Source organism: Chelonoidis abingdonii, chromosome 3, assembly GCF_003597395.2.
Source record: "Chelonoidis abingdonii isolate Lonesome George chromosome 3, CheloAbing_2.0, whole genome shotgun sequence".
Classification (NCBI taxonomy): Eukaryota; Metazoa; Chordata; order Testudines; family Testudinidae; genus Chelonoidis; species Chelonoidis abingdonii.
The window spans coordinates 49,803,864-49,825,687 of record NC_133771.1 but is presented as its reverse complement, the minus strand read 5'-3'; the positions used below and the strand labels follow the sequence as shown (position 1 = coordinate 49,825,687).

Sequence of the window (21,824 nt, the reverse complement as noted above, 5' to 3'; positions counted from 1 at the left end):
GTGTCCTGAGCTGGCAGGGAAAGCAGCGGTAGAAGTAGTCTGGGCACAGTGGGTGGCAGCTTCCAAGTGGGTTTCTGTGATCCAACCTGTCACAAGGTACATACAGAAAGGTGCCTCTACATCTAGTGGGTACTTTAAAAGCATCTCATTATACATTTTTAATGTCTCAATAGATTTGAGAATGGCATACTCTCTCTTGTATCCAAGCCAGGGGAGCTTAGGCCCACAGTGGGGGGGAAGACTCAAGCTCAAAGGAGAGTCACTTGCACTCAGTGACATTGGGTTAAGTATGCTTGTCATTTTGTTGGAGGTCAATGTTTGGTAAACTGAAGGGGGATGGCAGCTTGTCTGGGATGGAATAAGTCACTTGAGTATGAGAGTTTCGCTCTCCTTGCTACTGCAAGTGGCTTGGGGGCAAATCCTTTCTCCTGAATGCTACATTGGAAGGGTTTTTTGCCACTCTAGCTTCTCCTGGAAGTGAGAGGAATTTGGAGTGGGGAAATGAATAATTATACCATCTCATTGCCTGGCAGAAAGAAGTGGTGGGATCATCTCCCTAAACTATACCCACTTTAGATTTATAGGGTGGGAATTCCACACAGCTCTCTTCTCCCCAGAAGCTCCATGACTGTTAGGCCAGTTTGTGCATTGCTATTTTTACATAAAAGTGACCCATACTCTCCTTTTTCTGATTAATCCTCGGAAAAGGAAGCAGTACATCAGCCACGGAATTCAACTGATCCAGCTGTATGAGCAGCATGAATAGCACTCAATACTAGGCAGTGGTGGCAAAGACAAGTCTTACTGGGGGCTAAAAACCCATTTTTGTGAGATAACTTTGTGGGTGTTGGGAGGGATAGAAGACAGACTGTAGACTCCGCAGTGAAGGGCTAGGACATTTCTAAGAACGCCTGCAGCAAAACAGCTGTTTAGACCAGGGTGGGCAAACTTTTTGGCCCAAGGGCCACATCTGGGTGGGGAAATTGCATGCAGGGCCATGAATGTAGGGCCAGGGCAGGGGGGTTGGTTGCAGGAGTGAATGTGGGGTGTGGGAGGGGGTGTGGTGTGCAGGAAGGGGCTCAGGGCGAGAGCTTGGGGCAGAGGAGGGGTGCAAGGTGTATGAGGAGGCACAGGGCAGAGGGCTGGGGTGCAGGAGGAGGTGCACAGTGCAGGAGGGGGCTCAGGGCAGGGGGTTGGAGTGCAGGAGGGGTATGGGGTGTGGCAGGGGGTTGGGGTGCAGGGTGCTGGAGTGGTTTCAGGTGCAGGCTCCAGCCTGGCACCGCTTACCTGGAGTGGCTCCAGGGCGGCAGCGGAACTAAGACAGGCTCCCTGTCTGCCCTGGCCCCGTGCCGCTCTGAGAAGCAGCCAGCATCACGTTCCTGTGGCCCCTGGGACGGAATGGGGGGAGCAAGAAGGCTCTGTGCGTTGCCCCTCACCTGCGGGTACCGCCGTGGTTCTCCAGGGCTGCAGGGATGTGCTTTCAGCTGCTTCTGGGAGCGGCACAAGGCCTGCAGTGCCATGGGCGTGGCAATCCCGCGGGCCGGATCAAAAGTCCTGACAGGCCAGATCCGGCCTGCGGGCTGTAGTGTGCCCACTCCTGGTTTAGACTGTACAAGATGCACCAAACTCCATTCTACATACCACTAGAACTCCTGTTCGCCTTACTTGGACTTACTCCTCTTTCTCTCACTTGGACTACTGTAACCTTTCAGGTCTTTCTTTTTCTGAACATTCTCTCTCATAATGTATCCAAAATGCCTCAGCTAAAATCCTTCCTTTTAAGTAATTCTGACCCTCTTACATGTCTTCCCACACAGAATCCTTCTGTTAGCTTCTCCTCTTCTAACCTAAATTCAAGCACCATGTCCTCCCCACCACCAAGGTCCTGACAGTCTTGCTCTCACTTACATCACTGTTCTCCTTTCCTCCAGTTGCTCCATGTGTCCCTTATGCTCTTTCAAATCCTCTCTTATGGCTTCCCTGCCCTCCTTCATGACTTCAGCTATGCCACCCTCTGTGTTTCGAACAGTCTTCCATTTGCTGTCAAACAAGTCCCCTCCTTAAAACCCACTTTTCCAGGAACACTTCATTTCCACTTCTCCTTCACCAATAACCCTCTTTTGATTCTCCTTTCTTGAAAGACTGTCCCATCTTGTACTTGTATCTTGCGTATGCTCTCTGGCTGGGAACACATATTACCCAGTAAAACACTTTTATAGTGCCACAATCTTACCATGATTTTAATTTAAATTGTACATAACAGTTAGCTTTTGACCCATTTTAAAAACACAGTATGTGTTTTCCAGATCTAAAACTATTAGAATCACAACCTCAAATACTTATAACATTTTAATGGCCCTATGGTATTCCCTGCCTCACCCCAGGCATTAGCAGTGACTGAAATACAATTCACCATCACCCCTTTCAATTATCTGGGGAAAATGAGTAAAAAGGTGGAATTTGTGAGGAGTTTGATGCCTAGCCACTGTACTGGGCTACTAGGTATTTAAAAACCTCAGAGAAACAATACATATCTATGCAGTCAAGTTCATTGTATATAGACAATAGACTCTCACAAACCTGAAGTGAGCTGTTAGCTCCATATGCGAACGTAACTTCTGGTGGCAGGATGTGCACTTCACTTGGAATGGGACCTCTTTACATAAAGCTGTAAGAAGTTTCTTTGCATATGATGGGAAAGATAAAGGAAGTGGTGTTCCAGTTTCATCTGCAATATGAGATGGTATAAAATGAAGCCACATATTTCAAAGTCAACATGTAGTATTTTATCTCTTAGAACACAGCTATTAACAATACGTTCCTTACCAATCATTATGACCATATCACCTCATCCCATTTAAATTCACCACTTGCTCCCTCTCCAACCCTTTTCAAATTCAAGCTTCTTGCTGCTCTCATCAAGGACCTTATCAACTCTCCTCCTGCCCTTATTAATGTATTTTAACCAAAGAAGGTATATAATGCGTAGGGAAAAAAAATACATCATAATACATTTAACAAGCTTTTACATGTTTTGATTGCCTCCATCTCTCCCATCTTTCATAGTATTTCCTTCTTAGATTTTAAACATTATGGGGCAGGAGGATTGGTGGATATGAGCACAAAGTCTAACATGCTGCCGGCATACAGAATGAAAATAATAGTTTCTAATATAAAACAAATAGGAATAGTTTATGAAAATCTTTGTGGCCATCATTATACATCAAAGAGGCAACAAAGGCGATCGTTTTTCCCCTTGCAGTTCACCTTTCATATAGTTAAGTAGTAACAACCAGTGAGAAGAGCATTTTTTGGAAGCTGAGGCCAGGCCCAGAAGCATTAACTGCCTAACATGGAGGCCAACGTTGCTATTATTAACTACAAAGATATATAAATTCAAAGAAAGAAGCTGAGTATTTAAGCATTTATGTATTTAAATATTTAAAGTTGGATTGTATCTGATGAAGGATATTGTCTCCTCTTTACATTATTGGTCTTTTCATGGCAGTTAAAGAACAGTAAAAAAACAGATTTGAAGACGGTGGCCTGATTTGCAGAGGTGATAAACAGAAGCAGTTCTCATGGGCCTCAAACAGGTCCATTAGATTTAGAATACATATGATGAGTCAGTCAACAGCTTCATTGTTGAGTTGTAAGATTATTTAACAGGTGACTGCACCAAATCACAATGGATTCCTTATGACCATATGAACCTTAAAGTGCAGTTCTACCATGAAAAATAGCTATATTAATATGGTTACTTCTTATTTAACTAGTCAACTCTCCACTTGTATATTCAGATTCTTATTCATTTATTTTGTCACAAAATAAGTGCTTACTTCTTATTCCTTGTGTTAGAACTCAGACACATTGAATGAATGACCGAATCATTTCTTGTGCATCAACATAACTGATGCCTAAGTTCCAATCTTTACACCTCTGCAAGCATACCTAAGACAATGGAGTTTCACAGATATCACTGAGGGTCTGATATGGCCTGCTAAACTTTGTTACTGGTGGTGTGTGACTAGGACAAAATCCAGCTTGCCTTTTAGAGCCCAGCCTTATTTTGGAAGCTCTGCTGGTTAGAAAAAAAAAAAAAAAAAATTGTATTTGAAAATGGAGCTAATTTGATATGGAAATCAGGGAGACACAGAAATATGGAATACTAAAACGCCTTTTTATACAATCTCTGTCAGAACAGAACAACACATTAACAAAACATTAATCTCAAATGAGGATAACCTGGTAAATCTACACAGTTTGTGTATCTTTTCCTTAATTTCAGACATCTTGAAAGAAATAAATGTTTTTTCTTTAATTCACAGCTGAAAACACAGTCGCTCACATGGCATAGATGCATTATCAAAAAGACCTAAAAAAGATGCTACATTCAACATACCACTCAATTTAAAAACCTGAAGGAAGTGATTCTTTCTAGACATATGCTGCAGGCATTCATCTCTTATGCTGAAAAGAAGGAAGCAGTATGGACATGCAAAGCACTGAATAAGCTGTGGAGGAAGATTTCTTTTATGCCCATCATCTTTTTCATTTATCTGAAAAATAAAACAGATCTGGTTAGTAAAAGAATCAACCTAATTATAAAAATATTTATTTTGCATTTAATAAACACACACATATTTTAATGCATATTAGAGATTTGTTATACTTTTATTACACTTTCTAAAAAACTTTGAACAGAGTTATAGTCACCATACTACAGTCCAGGTGAGATTACTAATTCAACGGAAACTTGAGGGCAATGAGTTAAAAGTTTGCTTTGACTTTACTTTTTTTGTGAAGTCATATTATTGTGTAAATATTATATGATTTATATTAAAAAAAAATCTATGGTGAAAGAAAGTTACAGTTGCAAACTCAAGCATTCAAAAGTTAGAAAGTACCAGAATTAAGGTTGGTCATTCAACCTTAAGCCTGCCCCATTGTGCATTATAACATAGTCTCTAATTACATGATCATATTATTCCCCCCCATCACCCGGACCTCTACAACATTCAGTGCACAGGATAGAGGGTGCTCTCTGAAAGCTAGACAAAATTTTGTTTCAACCTCATTAGTGTGCAATAAAAATTGCACACTATTCAAAACTAGTACTCACTACAGAATTATTGATTTCCTCATGGTCTTTTCCATGGCACTCATTAACCATGAATGTTTCACTAACATTAATGAATTTGCTTTCAAGAAATCTTTGTGAGGAAGGAAGATATTATTCCCATTTCACAGATGGAGTAGGGTACTAAGACACAGGGATTAAAGGCAAAATTGTCAGAAATTACAACTAATTTTTGGTGCTCACTTTGAGATGCACAGGGCTTGATTTTTCACTACTTAGCATTTTTATAGTACTTTATACATTTAAGGTATAGCTCCCTTTAATTTAGTTGGCATTGTGGGCATTTCTTCTAAACTGGCCCCAGAATCTCATGTTGGTCACTCAGAAAATAAGGACCACACAGTTAGTGACCACCCTATGAAAACTTTGGTGTGGCAGACGGGGGGAAAACTCCAGTTCTCCCAGGCAGGATGCATCTGCATAAACCCACAATCCCTTGCCTCAGTAACTACACATCTTCCAACTTTTGCAACAAACGAAAGAGGAGTTCTACAAAAAACCTCATTCACTACACAACCCAGAATTACTTCCTGAGCACCATCCATTCTCTGCACTGAATGACGCAGGGCTTCTGATCACGTAATTAAAGGGAGTGATCAAAATGCACAAGGGGACCAAATTAAGGTTGCACAGGCAACCCTTTTCCCTCACCACTCTAGATTTGCATAAAGCTGCTCCCATTGCATGCTGCCTAGGCAACAGGGGGCACTGATTGGACAAGAAAGAGTGTCTCCCCAGTTTGAGTTCCTATATCTGGCATCACAGTGATTCTAGGTGGCTGGGAGGAGCAAGGAAAATCCTGTTCAGTCCTTGCAAACCTGAGCAAAGCATGCCTGTGCAACTGGCATCTAGAATGGCAGAAAAAAAATTGAAGGATCATAATTTGGCCAAGTTTTGGTACATTCTCAAGTAATGCTGTGGATGTTGTTTGTGACTTGATATGATGTGCTATCATGCTTAGAGAAGGAAGAACTCCGGCAGACTCAGAATAAATGGCAATACGTCAAGATAACTATCTCAAAAGTCTCTGAGCAGAAATCGTGGCTCCCTTGAATCTGTTTGCGAAGGAGATGAACAGCCTGGGTGACATTCAAATTTACTTACCCTTATCCAAGTAGAAGGCCAGCACCCTTCTGACATCCAGAGTATGAAAACAGGACCCCTGCAGAATTGTGTGGCTTCAGGAAAAACACCGGTAGATGAATAGATTGGTTAGGGTGGAACTCCGAGAAAGCCTTAGGTAATAATTTAGGATGTAGGCATAAAGCAGCATTATTCTTGAAGCATTCTGTACAAGAGAGGAGGGGGTGGAAAACTGGAATCAAGACACTAATCTCCCTAACTCTACAGCTGACATAATAGCTATTGAAAAAAGCTGTCTTCACAGACAAACGGAGTAGAGAGCATGTTGCCATACATTTGAATGGATGTTTAATAAAAGGTAGTTCAGTGCCAGGTTGAGGTCCCAGATCAGGGTAGAGTCTCTAGTCTGGCGGTAGAGATTCCTGACATCCTTAACAAACCTACACGATACAGGATGAACAAATACGGAAAACCGCTCTATATCAGATGAAAAGCTGATATTGCAGCCAAATGGACCTTAATTGAGCTAATAACCCTGATTTCTTCAGATTCATCAGTTAGATAATCCAGGATGACTGAAAGAGGCATAGATCCAGGCAGGAAGTGGCAATAACAGCATCAATGAGAGAATCTCCTGTTTCTGAAGGGAAGTAGTACAGGCTGACATTTTTCTAGTATTCAATAACTCCTGTTGCACTTCTTCAGAGGAAGAGGATTTTAACCCTGCAAACTATCAAGGAGCCACACCCAGCGCTGGAGAACTCCTAGATTGGGGTGAAGCACGTGACCCACATCCTTTGACAGGTGATAAGCAGTGGTCTTAAGAAGTGGATGTCCACAGGTGAAGCAGTAAGGGTATCACACTAGTCTCTGCTTATAGATCCAATTTAGCTGAGTTGTAGAGAATGCAAAGAACACACACTGCTTCCAGGACAAAAGGAATCCCCCACAAAAACAGCAGCTCAGACCTTCTCCTGACCCAAAAAGAGGACACTTCTTGTTCCTGGAGGTTGCATAGAGACCCAACTCCAGTAGACCCCCTGCTCTTTGAAGGACTTGAGCCTAGGTCCAATTGTAGTCCTGTGAGAAGTGCCTGCTGAGAAGACTGGCTGTGCTATTCTGAATGCCTGGGAGGTAGACTACTGAAATTTGGATCTGATGAGCAATGCATCAGTTCCATAGCTTCGGTGCTCAGAGAGGGCAATCTCCTCCCTGTTTCTGATACACAACACACAGGGTATGTTGACCGTCATGACTGATTGATTCGCCATGTTTGAGCTCAGGGCTGTTGTTCCTGACAGCCCTGAGCTCAAACAGATTGATGTGGAGATGTCCTGAGTTGTCCATCTGCCCTAAGTCACAAGAGCACTGAGATGAGCTCCCCACCCCAACAGTGATGCATCTGTTGTTCAAGTTAGTGATGGTGTTGGGCAGAAGAAGGGAACACTCGCACAGATGTTGAGTTGATATTTCCACCAATGTAGGGAAGTTCTCACCTGTAGAAGAACTGTCACCTGTCTGTCCAAAATATCTCTGACAGAAGAATAGATCATTCTGAGCCAAAAAGCTGCAGAGGTGTTCCCTCGCATGTGGGTCATGTGTCCCAGGAGCTGAAGACATTTCCTGACAGTGGTCCGTGGACTCCCCTGAATTGTCTGTAGCAAATCTGACAAAATTACAAACCTGTCTAAGAGAAGATAGTCGCTGTCTGTCAAAGTGTCCAAAGAAGCCCCTTTATCTTCTTTATGGAATCAATATGGATTTTGTTACATTTAGCTGAAGACCCAACTCTTGGAACAGAGCAAGGGCCGTCCAGGCGAAAGAGAGAACTGCTTTGTAACGATGCCCAGTGTCTCTAGCTGGCAGGGGCAAAAATCAGCCAAAGCCAGGACTGTTGGTCCTTGGAGAACCTTCTCCAGCTTTCTCAAGTTTTGACTGGATTTTCTTTACCCTGTGTTGACTGGCTCTTGGGTCCAACCCTCCCCTCCCTCAGTCACATTACCTCAGCTTCACTCTGCACATGTCCCCTTCTCCTGTCCTCCCCTGCCCGTCCTTTTCCATTTTTCTGATCCCCTTCTAAAAAATAAAATATTGTGGAACTAACATGACCTTAGGCATCTTCACACTGTTCATTCTGCTGGTGAGTCACGCACCCTCTTCCCTGTGCTGGACCGTGTTTTTTCTGTTTGTAGAGTACCTAGCACAAACGTCTCCTGATTCATGACTAGGGCTCTTGAGTGCGAAGATAATATGAATAAATCAATAAAAGGAGTATGGGAAAAAGACTGGGATAAATGACTTGCTTAGGTTTTCCTCGTGTACCAAGCCAATTGACTTCCATTCAGTAATTAATACTCATGAATTTTTTGGAATTCCCTTCCTTCCGTAGACCAAACTGAGTTTAAGGCCCAATCTAGTGGGATACAAAGATCAATTAGTGGTGGTCCATGGAGGTATCACTGGAGTAAGGGTAGATAATGTCAGAATCACCACAGTTGCTTCTCTTTTCCATTGTTTTCCCTCCTTTTTAGCAGTCTGCCTCTTCCCCTTCCCCCACTAGTCTGTACTGCCAGCATCAGGAGAGATGGGGGAGGAAAGAAGAAGTTTTCAAGCCAGGTGAACCAACTTTTACATCACACTTGAAATGCAAATCACAACTTAATTGTTAAGTTTTATGGCAATATATACAGAAATGTTTTCAGGATAATTTGAACTCTAAGAGACACCATCATAATAAAAATTCTGTAAGTTAGGAAGGTTCAGTGAATCAGAGGCAAAGGTAGGTTAAAATGCAAGATTGTCTGTGGTTATAATTTTTGTAAATCCTACGTAATATTCAGTCAGGTGAATACCTATCCATGAGTTCTTGCCTTAGATAAAAGGTGATCACTATACTGCTGTGAGGTGACAAATCTTTTGCAGCATACCACACAGGCAACAGCATTAGTTGGAGGTCCATGTAGTGTAATTGCTGGGTCACATGGAGAATGATCAAACCTATAAAAGAAAAAGTTACCAACATCATTAGCCCACTCTATAAGTAACATAACAGGGGGTTCTGAGAGAAAAGATTTATTGTGTGATGTAACATTTGAAGAATCAGGCAAAACCACAATCCAACACTACTGACTTTCCATTAAAGCAGTGAACATGACAAGACATTTTAATATATAGCTTCATTTAATATTGGCCATGTCAATGCAAATATTTGTCAAAGATGTGGTCGCAGTGGAAGTATCTTCACTTTAATGGCCAATTGGAGAGGGAAAAAACAGAAGTGCTTAACCAGGGGAAGAAACCCCCATTTTGAATTTTAATACAACTGCAGAAAGAAATACAGTAACTCCTCACTTTAAGTCATCCCGGGTAATGTTGTTTCGTTGACGACCAATTAGGGAACATGCTCATTTAAGGTTATGCAATGCTCCACTCTTACGTTGTTTGGCTGCCTCCTTTCTCCACAGATGGCAACCTCCCTACGCCCCCTCTCCCTGCCCAGTGCCTCCCGCATGTCAGCAGACCCCACGGATCAGCACCTTTCCCCTCCTCCCCTGCCCATGGCAATCAGCTGGCTTGCAGCATTTCGGGGGCAGGAGGGACGGGAGAGGAGTGAGGACTCAGCGCACAGGCTCCCCCTTCCCTCCCCTGCCTCCCGATCACTGCAAGCCAGCTGATTGCCCTGGGCAGAAGGCAGGGGAGAGGGAAGGGGAACCAGTGCAACCAGCCCTCGCTCCTCCACACTCCCTCCTGCCCCCTAAACACCGTAAGCCAGCTGATTGCCCCAGGCAGGAGGGAGGGCGAAGGAGGACTCGGCATGCAGGCTCCCCCTGCCTCCTGCCAGCCGCAATCAGCTTGCTTGCGGCGTTTAGAAGGGAGGAGAGGGAAGGGGGAGGAGCCAGGATACAGCATGGGAAGTAAAGGGAGAGGAAGTGGCGGGGGAGAAGAGGCAGGTCAAGGATGGAGGCTTGGGAGAAGGGGGAGAGTGGGTGGGCTGAGGGTTGAGCCCTCCGCTCTCCCCCACCCCTGGTGCTTGCAGAGTAGGTGAAGCTGCGGCTGCTGTGCAATGTGCTTCCCCTAGCCTACAGCACACTCAGCCTTCTTGCCTGCCTCATCTCCAGTGTCAGTGGGCTGTGCCTGTGTAGGGTAAGGCAGGGGCACCTCCCAACTGTAGTAATGTACTGTATGTTTGTAAACACACAGCACGTACACACTACTCTCTTCCACCCCCCGGCCCCAGCATAGCATTAAATTGCTTGGTTAAAAATTGTTTAAAATGTATATAATGCCTTTTGGCTGGCAAAAAAAAAATTCCCCGGAACCTAACCCTCCCATTTACATTAAATCTTATGGGGAAATTGCATCCGCTTAACATTGTTTCACTTAAAGTAGCATTTTTCAGGACCATACCTACAACGTTAAGTGACGAGTTACTGTATTGGAAAGTTCCTTGCATTAAGTCTGCATAACATCTGTAATAATACACTGACATCCTCTCTCCCCAAGGAACATTGGGATTACATGGCAGGACAATAGAAATTTGATGCAACATAAAAGCACAGTGCCCTAGAATTAAGACGGCTCAATGGTGTTCTTTTTCTGATCTATAATAAATGTCCTTACCTTTTCAGGTGACCTAACAGAAGATGACCATTATCAAATTTTCTGTTGCAGTGCATTACAGGACATAAAATGGGATTGCTGTTGATTGGCGTTTGGCCGGTTCTGCGTAGCACAGCTTTTCTTCCCATGTTAATGGTGCCTGGTTTGAGACCTAGATTGCGAGCAAAATACGCAAGTACATACAATTTTGATTATATTTCAGAAGACTTTTTTTTTTAAAATCAAATATCCAAGGCCCAGATTATACTTGCAATACAATACAAAACAGCCAAGCTGCACAAGAGGAAATTTGATCTCTTTAAGGTTTTTCTAATCCCACTACTTAGAAGATTAGTTTTACATTTTTCAATTGTTATCAGAAAAATGTGATTTGTACACTGTACAACCTCTATTCAATTTACACCATATAATTTAGTAGTGTTGCTCTTTGAAATATCCTTTGAACTTCCTTGTGTCTGAAGTGTACTTACCGACATTTACATTTATATAAAGACAAATATTTCTCTATTGGGTCTCCTATTAGTGACAATCACACAATATAAAGTTTTCCATGCAACAATTCTACCTTTGCAAGTAGCTATGTTACTGCAGTATTCTTACCACTGGGAATATATTAAAGTTAATTGGCTGCAAAAGCATTTGAGAGAATTCTTATAGCAACCACTGTGTGAGAAATTTTAAATGCCACACCGCACAAAATTGCTATTGGAGGATCTCTGGGGAGTCATGTATCTGTTCATTGCTGACATTGTTAATGCAATTACTGGGTGATTTACTGTGTAATGTAACATTTAAAAATAACCAATATTGGCTGAAATAAAAGTGGTGTAAAACATGTTGCTGATAGTTATTTGACTTCATATTACTGGAGCAATGTTCACTGCTCTTATGAGTATTCACTGTTTAATAGTTGTGAGTGCCATATTTTAAATTCCCACCCTTTCTAATTAAATACCTGGCATTTTTAGCCACTGGTCTACACACAACCTTGCTGCTTCTGTGTCACTATGCCCCCGGATAAATTCCAGCTCCTGCAATCCATGAGCATGCTGGGAGTCCACTTTTTCCTAAAAAGTGAACAGATTAGATAAAAAGACAATCAATTTATTCTGATTAGACACATTGAATTAGCCCAAATTAACACTAAGTACTCAAATGTGGATGAAAGTTTGATTTACAAGGAGGAGCCTAGAATAGATATATTCTATCGTATAATTGTCAGTGGAATGTAGGTGCTCATACCAAGGTAAATGAATGACTTGTGGTTAATTTCCATATCCCAGTGAGATACACTCTTGAAATCTGACACACTCATTCATTATTGGCTATTGAACACAGGAAAAACCACCTCAATCTGACTGCCAACCTTTCCATGATCTATCAGCACCGCCACCATCTGTGGTACACTCACCATATGGAATTTTCTCACCTAAAATCCATTATAGAGAACTTGTGACTTCAAATGACCTTCATTTCTTCTGTGAGACAGACATGTTAGTCATGAAACTCTCAGTTTGGAGAAATTAAGATCAGAAGTCAAAAACTCCATTTCACGGTTCTTAGCTCAGAAAATTATCTAAGGTAAGCGAATACACTGCAGGTGTCAGTACTGACAGAATATAATCCTGCTACGGAATTGGCTATTTAGGTTTTTATATAACACCTATCATGGTGTCAGAGTGCTCTACAGAGGAGAAGAAAAGTAAAACTTATAAATAACCTGGTGATGGTATACTGCTCTTCCTCGGTGATATAATTACATCTACCATTATTTGGAAGGTGTAAACACCAAGGAGAGAGCAGAATTATTTGGGGCTGCATAGTGGGGTATAACTAACAGTAATAGGATATAAGAAAGACAGAAAAAGGGAAAACTTACGCTGTTGGTAAATAGTAGGAGAATCTTCCTGACATCAAATGCCTGAGGATGTTTACACCAAAAAGTTGCACTGGAAACATTTCCCCTCCACTCCTTTTGAATCTACCTACCTCTATTTCTGTGGGAGGTATGTTGGTGTAAAAGTAGTATGGCTGCACTGCCATTCTGATATAACTACACTGATTAATTTAGTCTTCCTCATTGCTATGTGATACTGCATTGGTTCAGATCTGAAGTGATCTGTCTGGCACCTGTCTGTACCCCATGGCTTCACGGTAATCTGGACTAGATGTCCCCTTTCTATTTAAAGAACATATCTGAGAGTCCAAAAGTCTCTATTTTGGACTTGCTTTTTGGTACAAGAGCACAGATCCTGAAGCTGCTGCCACTACTAAGGTTTGTGTTTCTGTGCAGTGCCATAGAGAGGTTCAGGACTCTCTTATCCTCTTAGGAGAGGAGCACATCCAGACTAGATTTAAGAGCTAAGATTTAATTGCAGCCATCACAACAAATGAAGGACTTGGTTACTCCCGGGACAATTTCCTGTGCTGAAGCAAAGACAAGGAGCTGTGACAAAAACCTGTATAACACAAAGAAATGCTACCTCTGGTAGCTCATATTACATGGGTCTATTCTGAAGAGCAGGATACGATTTTCCCTAGAAGGACACCACTAATCCCTGGTTATACTACACAGTCTCATTGGGGGCTGCAAGCAAGCCAAAATGGTAGGGGTCTGAACATCCCTGGACCAGAGAAGACGTCAAGTCCCCTAAATAACTAGGGCCTCCTTGAGACATCAGACAGCTCAGCAGCAACAGACAATGCTGATGAGGGGAACTCGTCTTGTAAATGTCATTTTAATCAATATACCCCATTGGCCTGGGTTTTGAGGAGTCCCAGGTATCTTCTTCTAGATGCTGACTGCGTAATGTCATAGCTTTGTAATAAGGTGAATTTAGCTACAGGAAAGGGCAGAAATATCCCTATTTTCCCTGCCTCCATTCTTCCCCTTCCCCACTAGATTGGTCTCAAAAACAAAACAAAAACAACCACCCTCATCCCCATTATCCATACACCCCGACATCGGTTAGGCTCCCCACCTCTGACAAACATCACATGGCCAGGCACAAAATGGCATGAAAGCAGCTGGAAATATATGGTAAAACACACATCACATCAAAATCCCGTTTATCATGATCTCTCACTGGCCAAGGCATTTCATCACAATTTGGACATTGCCCTGAGCAAACGTGGGATTCACAGGATTTAATACATTTATCATAGATAAAAAGACATCTGAGTTATACAGGTTATAAAATGCAACTGAGGGTATGTACTTGTAATGCACAAATCGGTTATTGAAAAAACATATCAAGAATTGGCATGGTGCATGTAACAGGTTACATATTAAGGTAGCTCTTGTATCCCACACTCCATACCAGTACCAGGAGTTGGACCAGTGGCTGTTTCTTCTTTTTAAAGAAATATATTATGTGGTCGATTCTTTACAAGTCTAAGGGTGCTTATAAGGGAAGTATATGCCTGTAGCATGAGCACCTTGGATATCCTGCAGTAACTTTTGAAGGGAGGAAGTTCTTCTGGTTGGTTTTGTTTGAGTATTATCAGCAAAGGTTTCTTTTTCATGGGAAGTCTGAAATGTTGGCTTCCAGACTTGTAGATCATTTTTCAAACATTTCAGTGGCTTTGAAAAAGCTCACATTAGTCTAGCTGTGAAAGATTCAAGTATTCCCCATCATACAATTCAGCAAATTCCATGCTCGCTGACACATGCTGTAAAATGGCAAGGACTAGCAAGAACTAAGTAATTTTTTGGACACAGTGGGAAGGGATTGTGAGGAATTTGACTCCAAATTCCACAGTTACTATGGGCTTTAATACATATTCCTCAATATTGCAACTAAGTTACTTTGAATGTAGAGAACTTCATACCAGCAGTAAACACTGCTGCTGAGGTATCTACCCACAATGCAACACACACGCATCACTACAGAGCAGCATAGCACGGAAACAGCGCTTCACAGGCAAAGTCGCCTAAATTGGTGCACACACAGCAGTGTGTACTAGGAAATATATTGGAGTGAATAATCCTGTACTGGTAGGATAATTTGTCATAACCATAATGAGAAATTTCTTACCTGATAATTCTGTAAGCAGCTTTTCTCCTCATTCACAGGTAATGCCCCCACCTGTGGAACTAGGAGGCAGTCCAACACTGTTGCTGGAGGCTCCAGAACTAGAGTCCCACTTTTCAGGTCACGCCACCGAGAGAGTTCTTCAAAGCTGTATTAACTCTCAAGCAACCAATTCTTAGTGTTAAGACAACAATGTGATACACTGTATTAATTAACCTTTAGGCAATTGTGTGTTCATGTCATCTTTAGAAAAAAAATTCAAGTTGTTCAGCTATATTCTGGTCATTTTCCAGACTACAAGGGTAGGTTGAATGAAGTCAAAGCATGCTAGCAGAAAATGATCAGGTAAGAAATGTCTCAACTAACAGGGGTTAGGCTGAGATAGCTATGTGGATTTTTCACACCCCTGAAAGATGTAACTATGCAGATAAGTTTTCAGTGTAGACCAGTCCTCACTATGTTCTCCACACTGTGACGCTGGTGTCCATAGACAATATGCAGGAGTTTAAAGTGAACATGGGTTGGCTTTCAGCATGTTTGTACTTATCTGCCCACAAAGGGACATTCAGGTGTGATCTGAGAAAAGCCATGAAAATGACTAAAGGATTAGTTAATATGCCCAAGAATGATTCATCTCCTTGAGTCTATCTATTTAGCTTAAGAAAGAAAATATTAAGGAGTGTCTTCATCAGTGTTTATAAGCATCTACATGGTGTACAAATTTGATAACTGGCTCTTCAGTCTAGCAGACAAAGGTATCACAAGAGCCAATGGCTAGAAGTTGAAGCTACACAAATTCAGTCTGAAAACAAGACACATTTTTAATAGTGAGGGTAATCAATCACTGGAACAATATACCAAGAATTATAGTGCATATGCTATCACTGGCAATTTTTAAATCAAGATTAGATATTTTCCTTAAAGAAATGTTTGAACTAAACATGAATTATTTCAGGGAAGTTCTATGGACCTGTGTAATACATGAGGTAAGAACAGAATAGATTATCCGAATTGTCATTTCTGGCCTTAGAATCTATGAAACTATGAGAATAACTTCTAATTATGTACTGGATCATGCGTGTGGTTCTCTGTCCTCATAAGGAATTTCAGGAGGCAGTTTTTGAGGAACACCATTTAAGAGATGGCACTGCTGCATGGCACCAGCAATGTTAGAACTGGAGATAATTCGATATGGATGACCACTGCCAGCAGGTGACTAAGGTGATGAAGGGTTGGATCTCTGTATACCTTTACTATCGTGGTAAAATTATGGAAAGAATCATGCCTATATTGACCCCTAAGTGAGTAATTCTTTGCACTGGGTTCAAAAAGTTCTTCCTGATTTTGAACAGCTGGTAGATAACGAACCCCTTCCAGCATCTGGCCAGTTATGAATGAATCTGTTTCTTTGGAGAGGACACTTTTTGGGATGTGGTCCCTGAATGGACATAGAGATGTAACTTGTGACTGGAGCCTTGCTGTTTCTAACAACAGCAGAATGCATTTAGAGGGTCGATTCAAAGGAAGTCTTGTACACAAAAAGGATGATTTTGTTTTTGTCAGCCTGAGGATTTTGTTGGTTAGGGAAAATAATTCCTTAGAAGCTTCTGCTCCAGATTCTTCTCTTTGCTAGGGAAACAGTTTCTTTGATAGTCTTGGTGCTGGCAGCAACCAATGTATTGCTATGCTTGCTTTGAAAGTGACTATCAAGGCACCTCAGCAATCTCAACTGCTAATTCTCTAATGTTTCCCAGAACAGATCTTTGCCTGCAAATTTAGATGCATAAAGTATCTACTTATGATGATTGATTGGTATTCCTGGGTGTGATTCCTTGTAGACAGAGTTCTGAGCCCACTGATCTTGTCTCAAATTAGTCTGATCAGGACAGAACTCTAGACATCTCACTTCAAGCAAGGATCAGACCCCCACACAATGAGCCATATATTTGTCATGCAATAGGCTCTATTTAATGAAGTACAGGAAAAACTTTTGGACTGAATGGCTATAGCTGAGGCTTTGAAATTGCTGTGCAGTGTGTCCACATTTTGGTGGTGCCGGGGGTTTTTTGGAAGCAAGTCCTCTTCTGAAGATGTGGCTGTATTTCAATGGTGGAGCTACTGCTTCACCAATCTTAGGTTCCAAACATTAAAATGTTTCATTTAAAAAATGAAATTACATAAGTTTAACATTAGTTAAAATGGGCTGAAAATATCAGGCAGTATGGTCACAAAGGCAAGGCACTTCTGAATTCAATAAGAATTTGGATGTGCACAGAACACAGACAGGACTGGTTTCCGCATGGTTACAGAACTGCAGTAAAGTGGAACAATTTTCAGCTTGTGTGATTGGAAGATATTTGGATCCATATTGTAAGACTGACCTACATAAATGAGGAAAAGTTGAGGTGCCTTTATTATTCTTTTGTTCCATTCTTTGTTTCTATGGGAAATTTGCCAATGCAATATTACTGTTTTCCTTTTAAACAAACAAAACTAAAAAAAAAAAAAAAATGGTAAATGCCAGTCCTAGTTAGCACGGGGAAGACCCCAGCATTTGTTGCTCAATTTTATCCCACTTTTTCTACAGCAAATTACAGTGGATCAGCATATTTGATTTGGGAGAAATGAAGTAACAGTTGCCCAAATTGAGCTTGAGCACTCCTGAATTTTGAGGGTGTTCAGATCTGGAAGGCAGGTGCTAGATTCCCTTTCTGAATATTAGATACATCTGGAAAGGAAAAAGTCAATGTCTATTTTCATGGCTCAGAAGTGGAAATCCTCCCGTACTGTATCTGAAGCTGCCCAGGTCCTCTAGTAGAGCCTCCCCTCCCTTACTTTTCATTTTAACTTCTAGTGGGATCCACATACCTCCCTTGCTAGGCTTCAGAGAGAGGGGTACACTGTCCATTTAGTCCACCCAGTTCCTTCTTTGGGGGCAGCCAGGCAAGGTCACACCAGCATCCCTAAGCCAGTCTGGGGAAGTCTTTTGACAGTGCTATCTGGGCCAAAGCCTTCTATTCCTTGAGCATACTTGTTCCCCATTCACACTGCCACCTCCTTCTAGCAGCCAGTTCTCCATTCACAATAAGCTGCAGCGCATGGAGTGTCTCAGCTTCCCCCCTCCCTTTCCTGTTGATACTGGTCAAGGGAATGTTGGGAAATGTAGTTCCTTCCCTGCTCCAGTGCAGGCTCTCTAGCTAGGGAGCTGGCCAAGGAGCTCCATCTCCCAGGGCCCTGTGGGGTCTCAGCTCCCAAGCTGGATCTGGGCTGCTCTGAGGCTCCGTTTCTGAAGAGGGGATGAAGCAAGTGTTACGGGCCCCTTTCTGAGCTTGGGCTTGGTGATATGGCGCCATGGTAAATCCAGTACTGGTTAGAGCCCCACTACTCCAATGATTCCTTACCTCAGGAGAGGGAAATGAAGTAAGTTACTACCACACACACACAGAAATACAAATTAATGTTACAAAATAAGAAGGTTAGCAGAAACTGAACTGCTAACTTGTTCTACCCCTGCAAGACAGAAAATCTGATGGCATAAGCTGAAGAGTGGGTTTAATTCTGGGGCCTCCATCAACGGACCATCTCTGAATTCCACAGGTGGGTGGCATTACCCATAAGTGATGAATGAGGAGAGAAGTTGTGCAACAGAATAATATTTAGGCTTAATATAATGCTGTTAATCCATAACTCTCTCATTGCTTTACAAAGACAGATAAACATCACTATCCTCATTTTACAGATGACAAAATGGAGGCAGAAACTTTAAGTGACTTCCAAATTCACACAAGTGACACAGACAGCTGCAGCGGCACAGGAGCCAGTAAACAGAGCTGTAAACAGGGGAGTCTGGGTGGGAGTTTGGGGAAGACTAAGAAAAGCAGGCAGAGGAACAGACAGCCTAGTGAAGGAAGTCTGTAATGCTGTGTTTTTGTGCTCACTGGGAGTTTGTTTTGCTGTGGGTGGTGGTGTTTTGGTTTATGTTTCTTGGACTTACAGGACTTAGGTGGGAAAGCTATGACAGATACAGAGGCAGCAGTGGTAATGACCCAAGCAGTGGAAGACACAATGAAGATGACTGGATGTGGAAGCTGCGTCATGTACATGATCCTGGAGGGGGTACCTGAAAAAAGAGTTTCATTTGCATGAAGTGCCACCTGATAGAGCTGATGGAAGAAAAGATCCAAGGATTGGAGATGCAGGTGGAAACTCTGGTTAAGTTTAGAAGGGGGTTCGAGCAGATGATGGAGCAAAGACACGAGGAGGCTGAAGGGAAAAGCTCAGACTTGCAGATGGAAGCAGAACCAAAGAACTCTGAGGGGAGACTGCTGGGTGAGGAAAGTGGACATTGGAAGCACGTGACCGAGAGAACCAGGCAGAGGAAAAAGCGAGCCAGTGAAGGAGAAAGAGAGCTCAGGAACAAGTTTGCGGAGTTGGAAAATGAAGAAAGGGCACAGCAGGTGGCCACTGAAGGTGAGAGGGCAAGGAAGAAGAGACAAGCAGCTAGTCCTATAGGATGCGAGGAAGAGTCAATGGAGGTAACACCACCAAAAATCAGTCCCAGGAGGATACAGGATGGGTTGCAGAAGATTGCAAGGGAGAATAGGAATCGAGAGGACTCGCAGCCAGTGGGAGCAGGGGATAGACCAGAGAATCACACTGTCACCAGGAAAAGGCAGGTCTACGTGACTGAGGACTCCTTACTGAGAAGGACGGACAGGCCTGTAATCAGAGCTGATCCAGAGAACAGAATGATGTGCTGTCTGCTGGGTGCTAAGATACGGGATGTGGATCAGAGGCTGAAGAGAATCCTAACGGGAGTGGGAAAGAATCTGTTGATTGTCCTTCATGTGGGAAGGAATGATATGGCTAGATTCTTGCTGGAACGTATCAAGGGAGACTATGCCAGGCTGGGGAAGACGCTTAAGGAAATTGAGGCTCAGGTGATCTTCAGAAGGATTCTGTCTGTTCCTAGACAAGGGCAACAAAGGTGTGACAAGATTATGGCGATTAACAGATGGCTCAGACAGTGGTGCTATAAGGAGGGTTTGGGATGTATCGCCATTGGGAGGCATTCATGGACAGAAGACTGTTCTCTCGGGATGGACTTCACCTGAGTAGAGAGGGAAACAGACTTCTAGGATGGAGGCTGGCACAACTGATTAAGAGAGCTTTAAACTAGGAATTGGAGGGAGATGGTTGGGAGATGTCCAGGTAATCTCCATGCCGGATTTTAACACTGGGAGGGAAGAAAATGAAAAAAGAAAGGATACAGCTGTGGGTAGGAGAATGGACATATGGAGGCAGGGTACTGTAGATACCATTCTAATAGGCGATACTGGCGGTAGAATGTCTGTACCTAATTGGGTAAAGAATGTGAGCAAAGCCAAACTGCAAGAATTAAGATGTTTATACACCAATGCGAGGAGCCTAGGTAACAAAATGGAGGAACTAGAGTTACTGGTGCAGGAAGTGAAACCAGATATTATAGGGATAACAGAAACACGGTGGAATAGTAGTCATGACTGGAGTACAGGTATTGAAGGGTATGTTCTGTTTAGAAAAGACAGAATTAAAGGCAACAGTGGTGGAGTAGCATTGTATATCAATGATGAGGTAGACTGTAAAGAAATAAGAAGTGATGGAATCGATAAGACGGAGTCTGTCTGGGCAAAAATCACACTAGTGCCTCTCCTAGGATAGTGCTTGGGGGGTGCTATAGACCACCGGGATCCGATCTGGATATGGATAGAGACGTCTTTAATGAAGTAAATACCAATGGGAATTGTGTGATCCTGGGAGACTTTAACTTCCCAGATAGAGACTGGAGGACAAGTGCTAGTAATAACAACAGGCCTCAGATTTTCCTGGAGGTGATAGCTGATGGATTCCTTCACCAAGTAGTTGCTGAACCAACAAGAGGGGATAACACTGTAGATTTGGTTTTGGTAAGTAGTGACGAAATGGTTGTAGGGGACAATCTTGGTTCAAGCAATCATGAGCTAATTCAGTTAAAACCAAATGGAAGGATAAACAAAAATAGATCTGTGACTAGGGTTTTTGATTTCAAAAAGGCTAACTAAGAAATTAAAGAAATTAGTTAGGGAAGTGGATTGGACTGGACTGAAGAACTTGTGGATCTAAAGGCGGAGGAGGCCTGAAATTACTTCAAGTCAAAGTTGTAGAAGCTAACAGAAGCATCCCAAGAGAAAAAAATCATAGGCAGGAATTGTAGACCAAGCTGGATGAGCAAGCATCTCAGAGAGGTGATTAACAAAAAGCAGAAAGCCTATAAGGAGTGGAAAATGGGAGTGATCAGCAAGGAAAGCTACCTTACTGAGGTCAGAACATCTAGGAATAAAGTGAGAAAGGCCAAAAGCCATGTAGAGTTGGACCTTGCAAATGGAATTAAAACCAATGGTAAAAAAGGTTCTATAGCCATATAAAAGAAAAAGAAAATGAAGAAAGAAGAAGTGGGACCGCTAAACACTGAGGATGGAGTGGAGGTTAAGGATAATCTAGGCATGGCCCAATATATAAACAAATACTTTGCCTCAGTCTTTAATGAGGCTAATGAAGAGCTTAGGGATAATGGTAGGATGACAAATGGGAATGAGGCTATGGAGGTAGATATTATCACATCCGCAGTAGAAGCCAAACTCAAACAGCTTAAATGGGACTAAATGGAGGGGCCCAGATAATCTTCATGCAAGAATATTAAAGGAACCGGCACATGAAATTGCAAGCCCATTAGCAAGAATTTGTAATGAACCTGTAAACTCAGGGGTTGTACCGTATGACTGGAGAATTGCTAACATAATTCCTATTTTTAAGAAAGGGAAAAAAAGGGATCCGGGTAACTACAGGCCTGTTAGTTTAACATCTGTAGTATGCAAGGTCTTGGAAAAAAATTTGAAGGAGAAAGTAGTTAAGGACATTGAGGTCAATGG

General features: G+C 42.4%; 1 protein-coding gene across 2 annotated transcripts in view; it reads right to left on the bottom strand.

The window, feature by feature from the left end:
- ZNF451 (zinc finger protein 451) overlaps positions 1-21,824 on the bottom strand; it is a 77,097-nt gene that overhangs the window by 34,660 nt on the left and 20,613 nt on the right. For both annotated transcript variants that reach the window (XM_032778401.2, XM_075063734.1), the window contains exons 5-9: positions 11,799-11,910; positions 10,844-10,994; positions 9,094-9,220; positions 4,403-4,559; positions 2,581-2,728 (exon numbers count right to left, since the gene is read on the bottom strand). In XM_032778401.2, the coding sequence (XP_032634292.1) occupies positions 2,581-2,728; positions 4,403-4,559; positions 9,094-9,220; positions 10,844-10,994; positions 11,799-11,910 (695 nt within the window). The remainder of the gene's footprint in view (positions 1-2,580; positions 2,729-4,402; positions 4,560-9,093; positions 9,221-10,843; positions 10,995-11,798; positions 11,911-21,824) is intronic.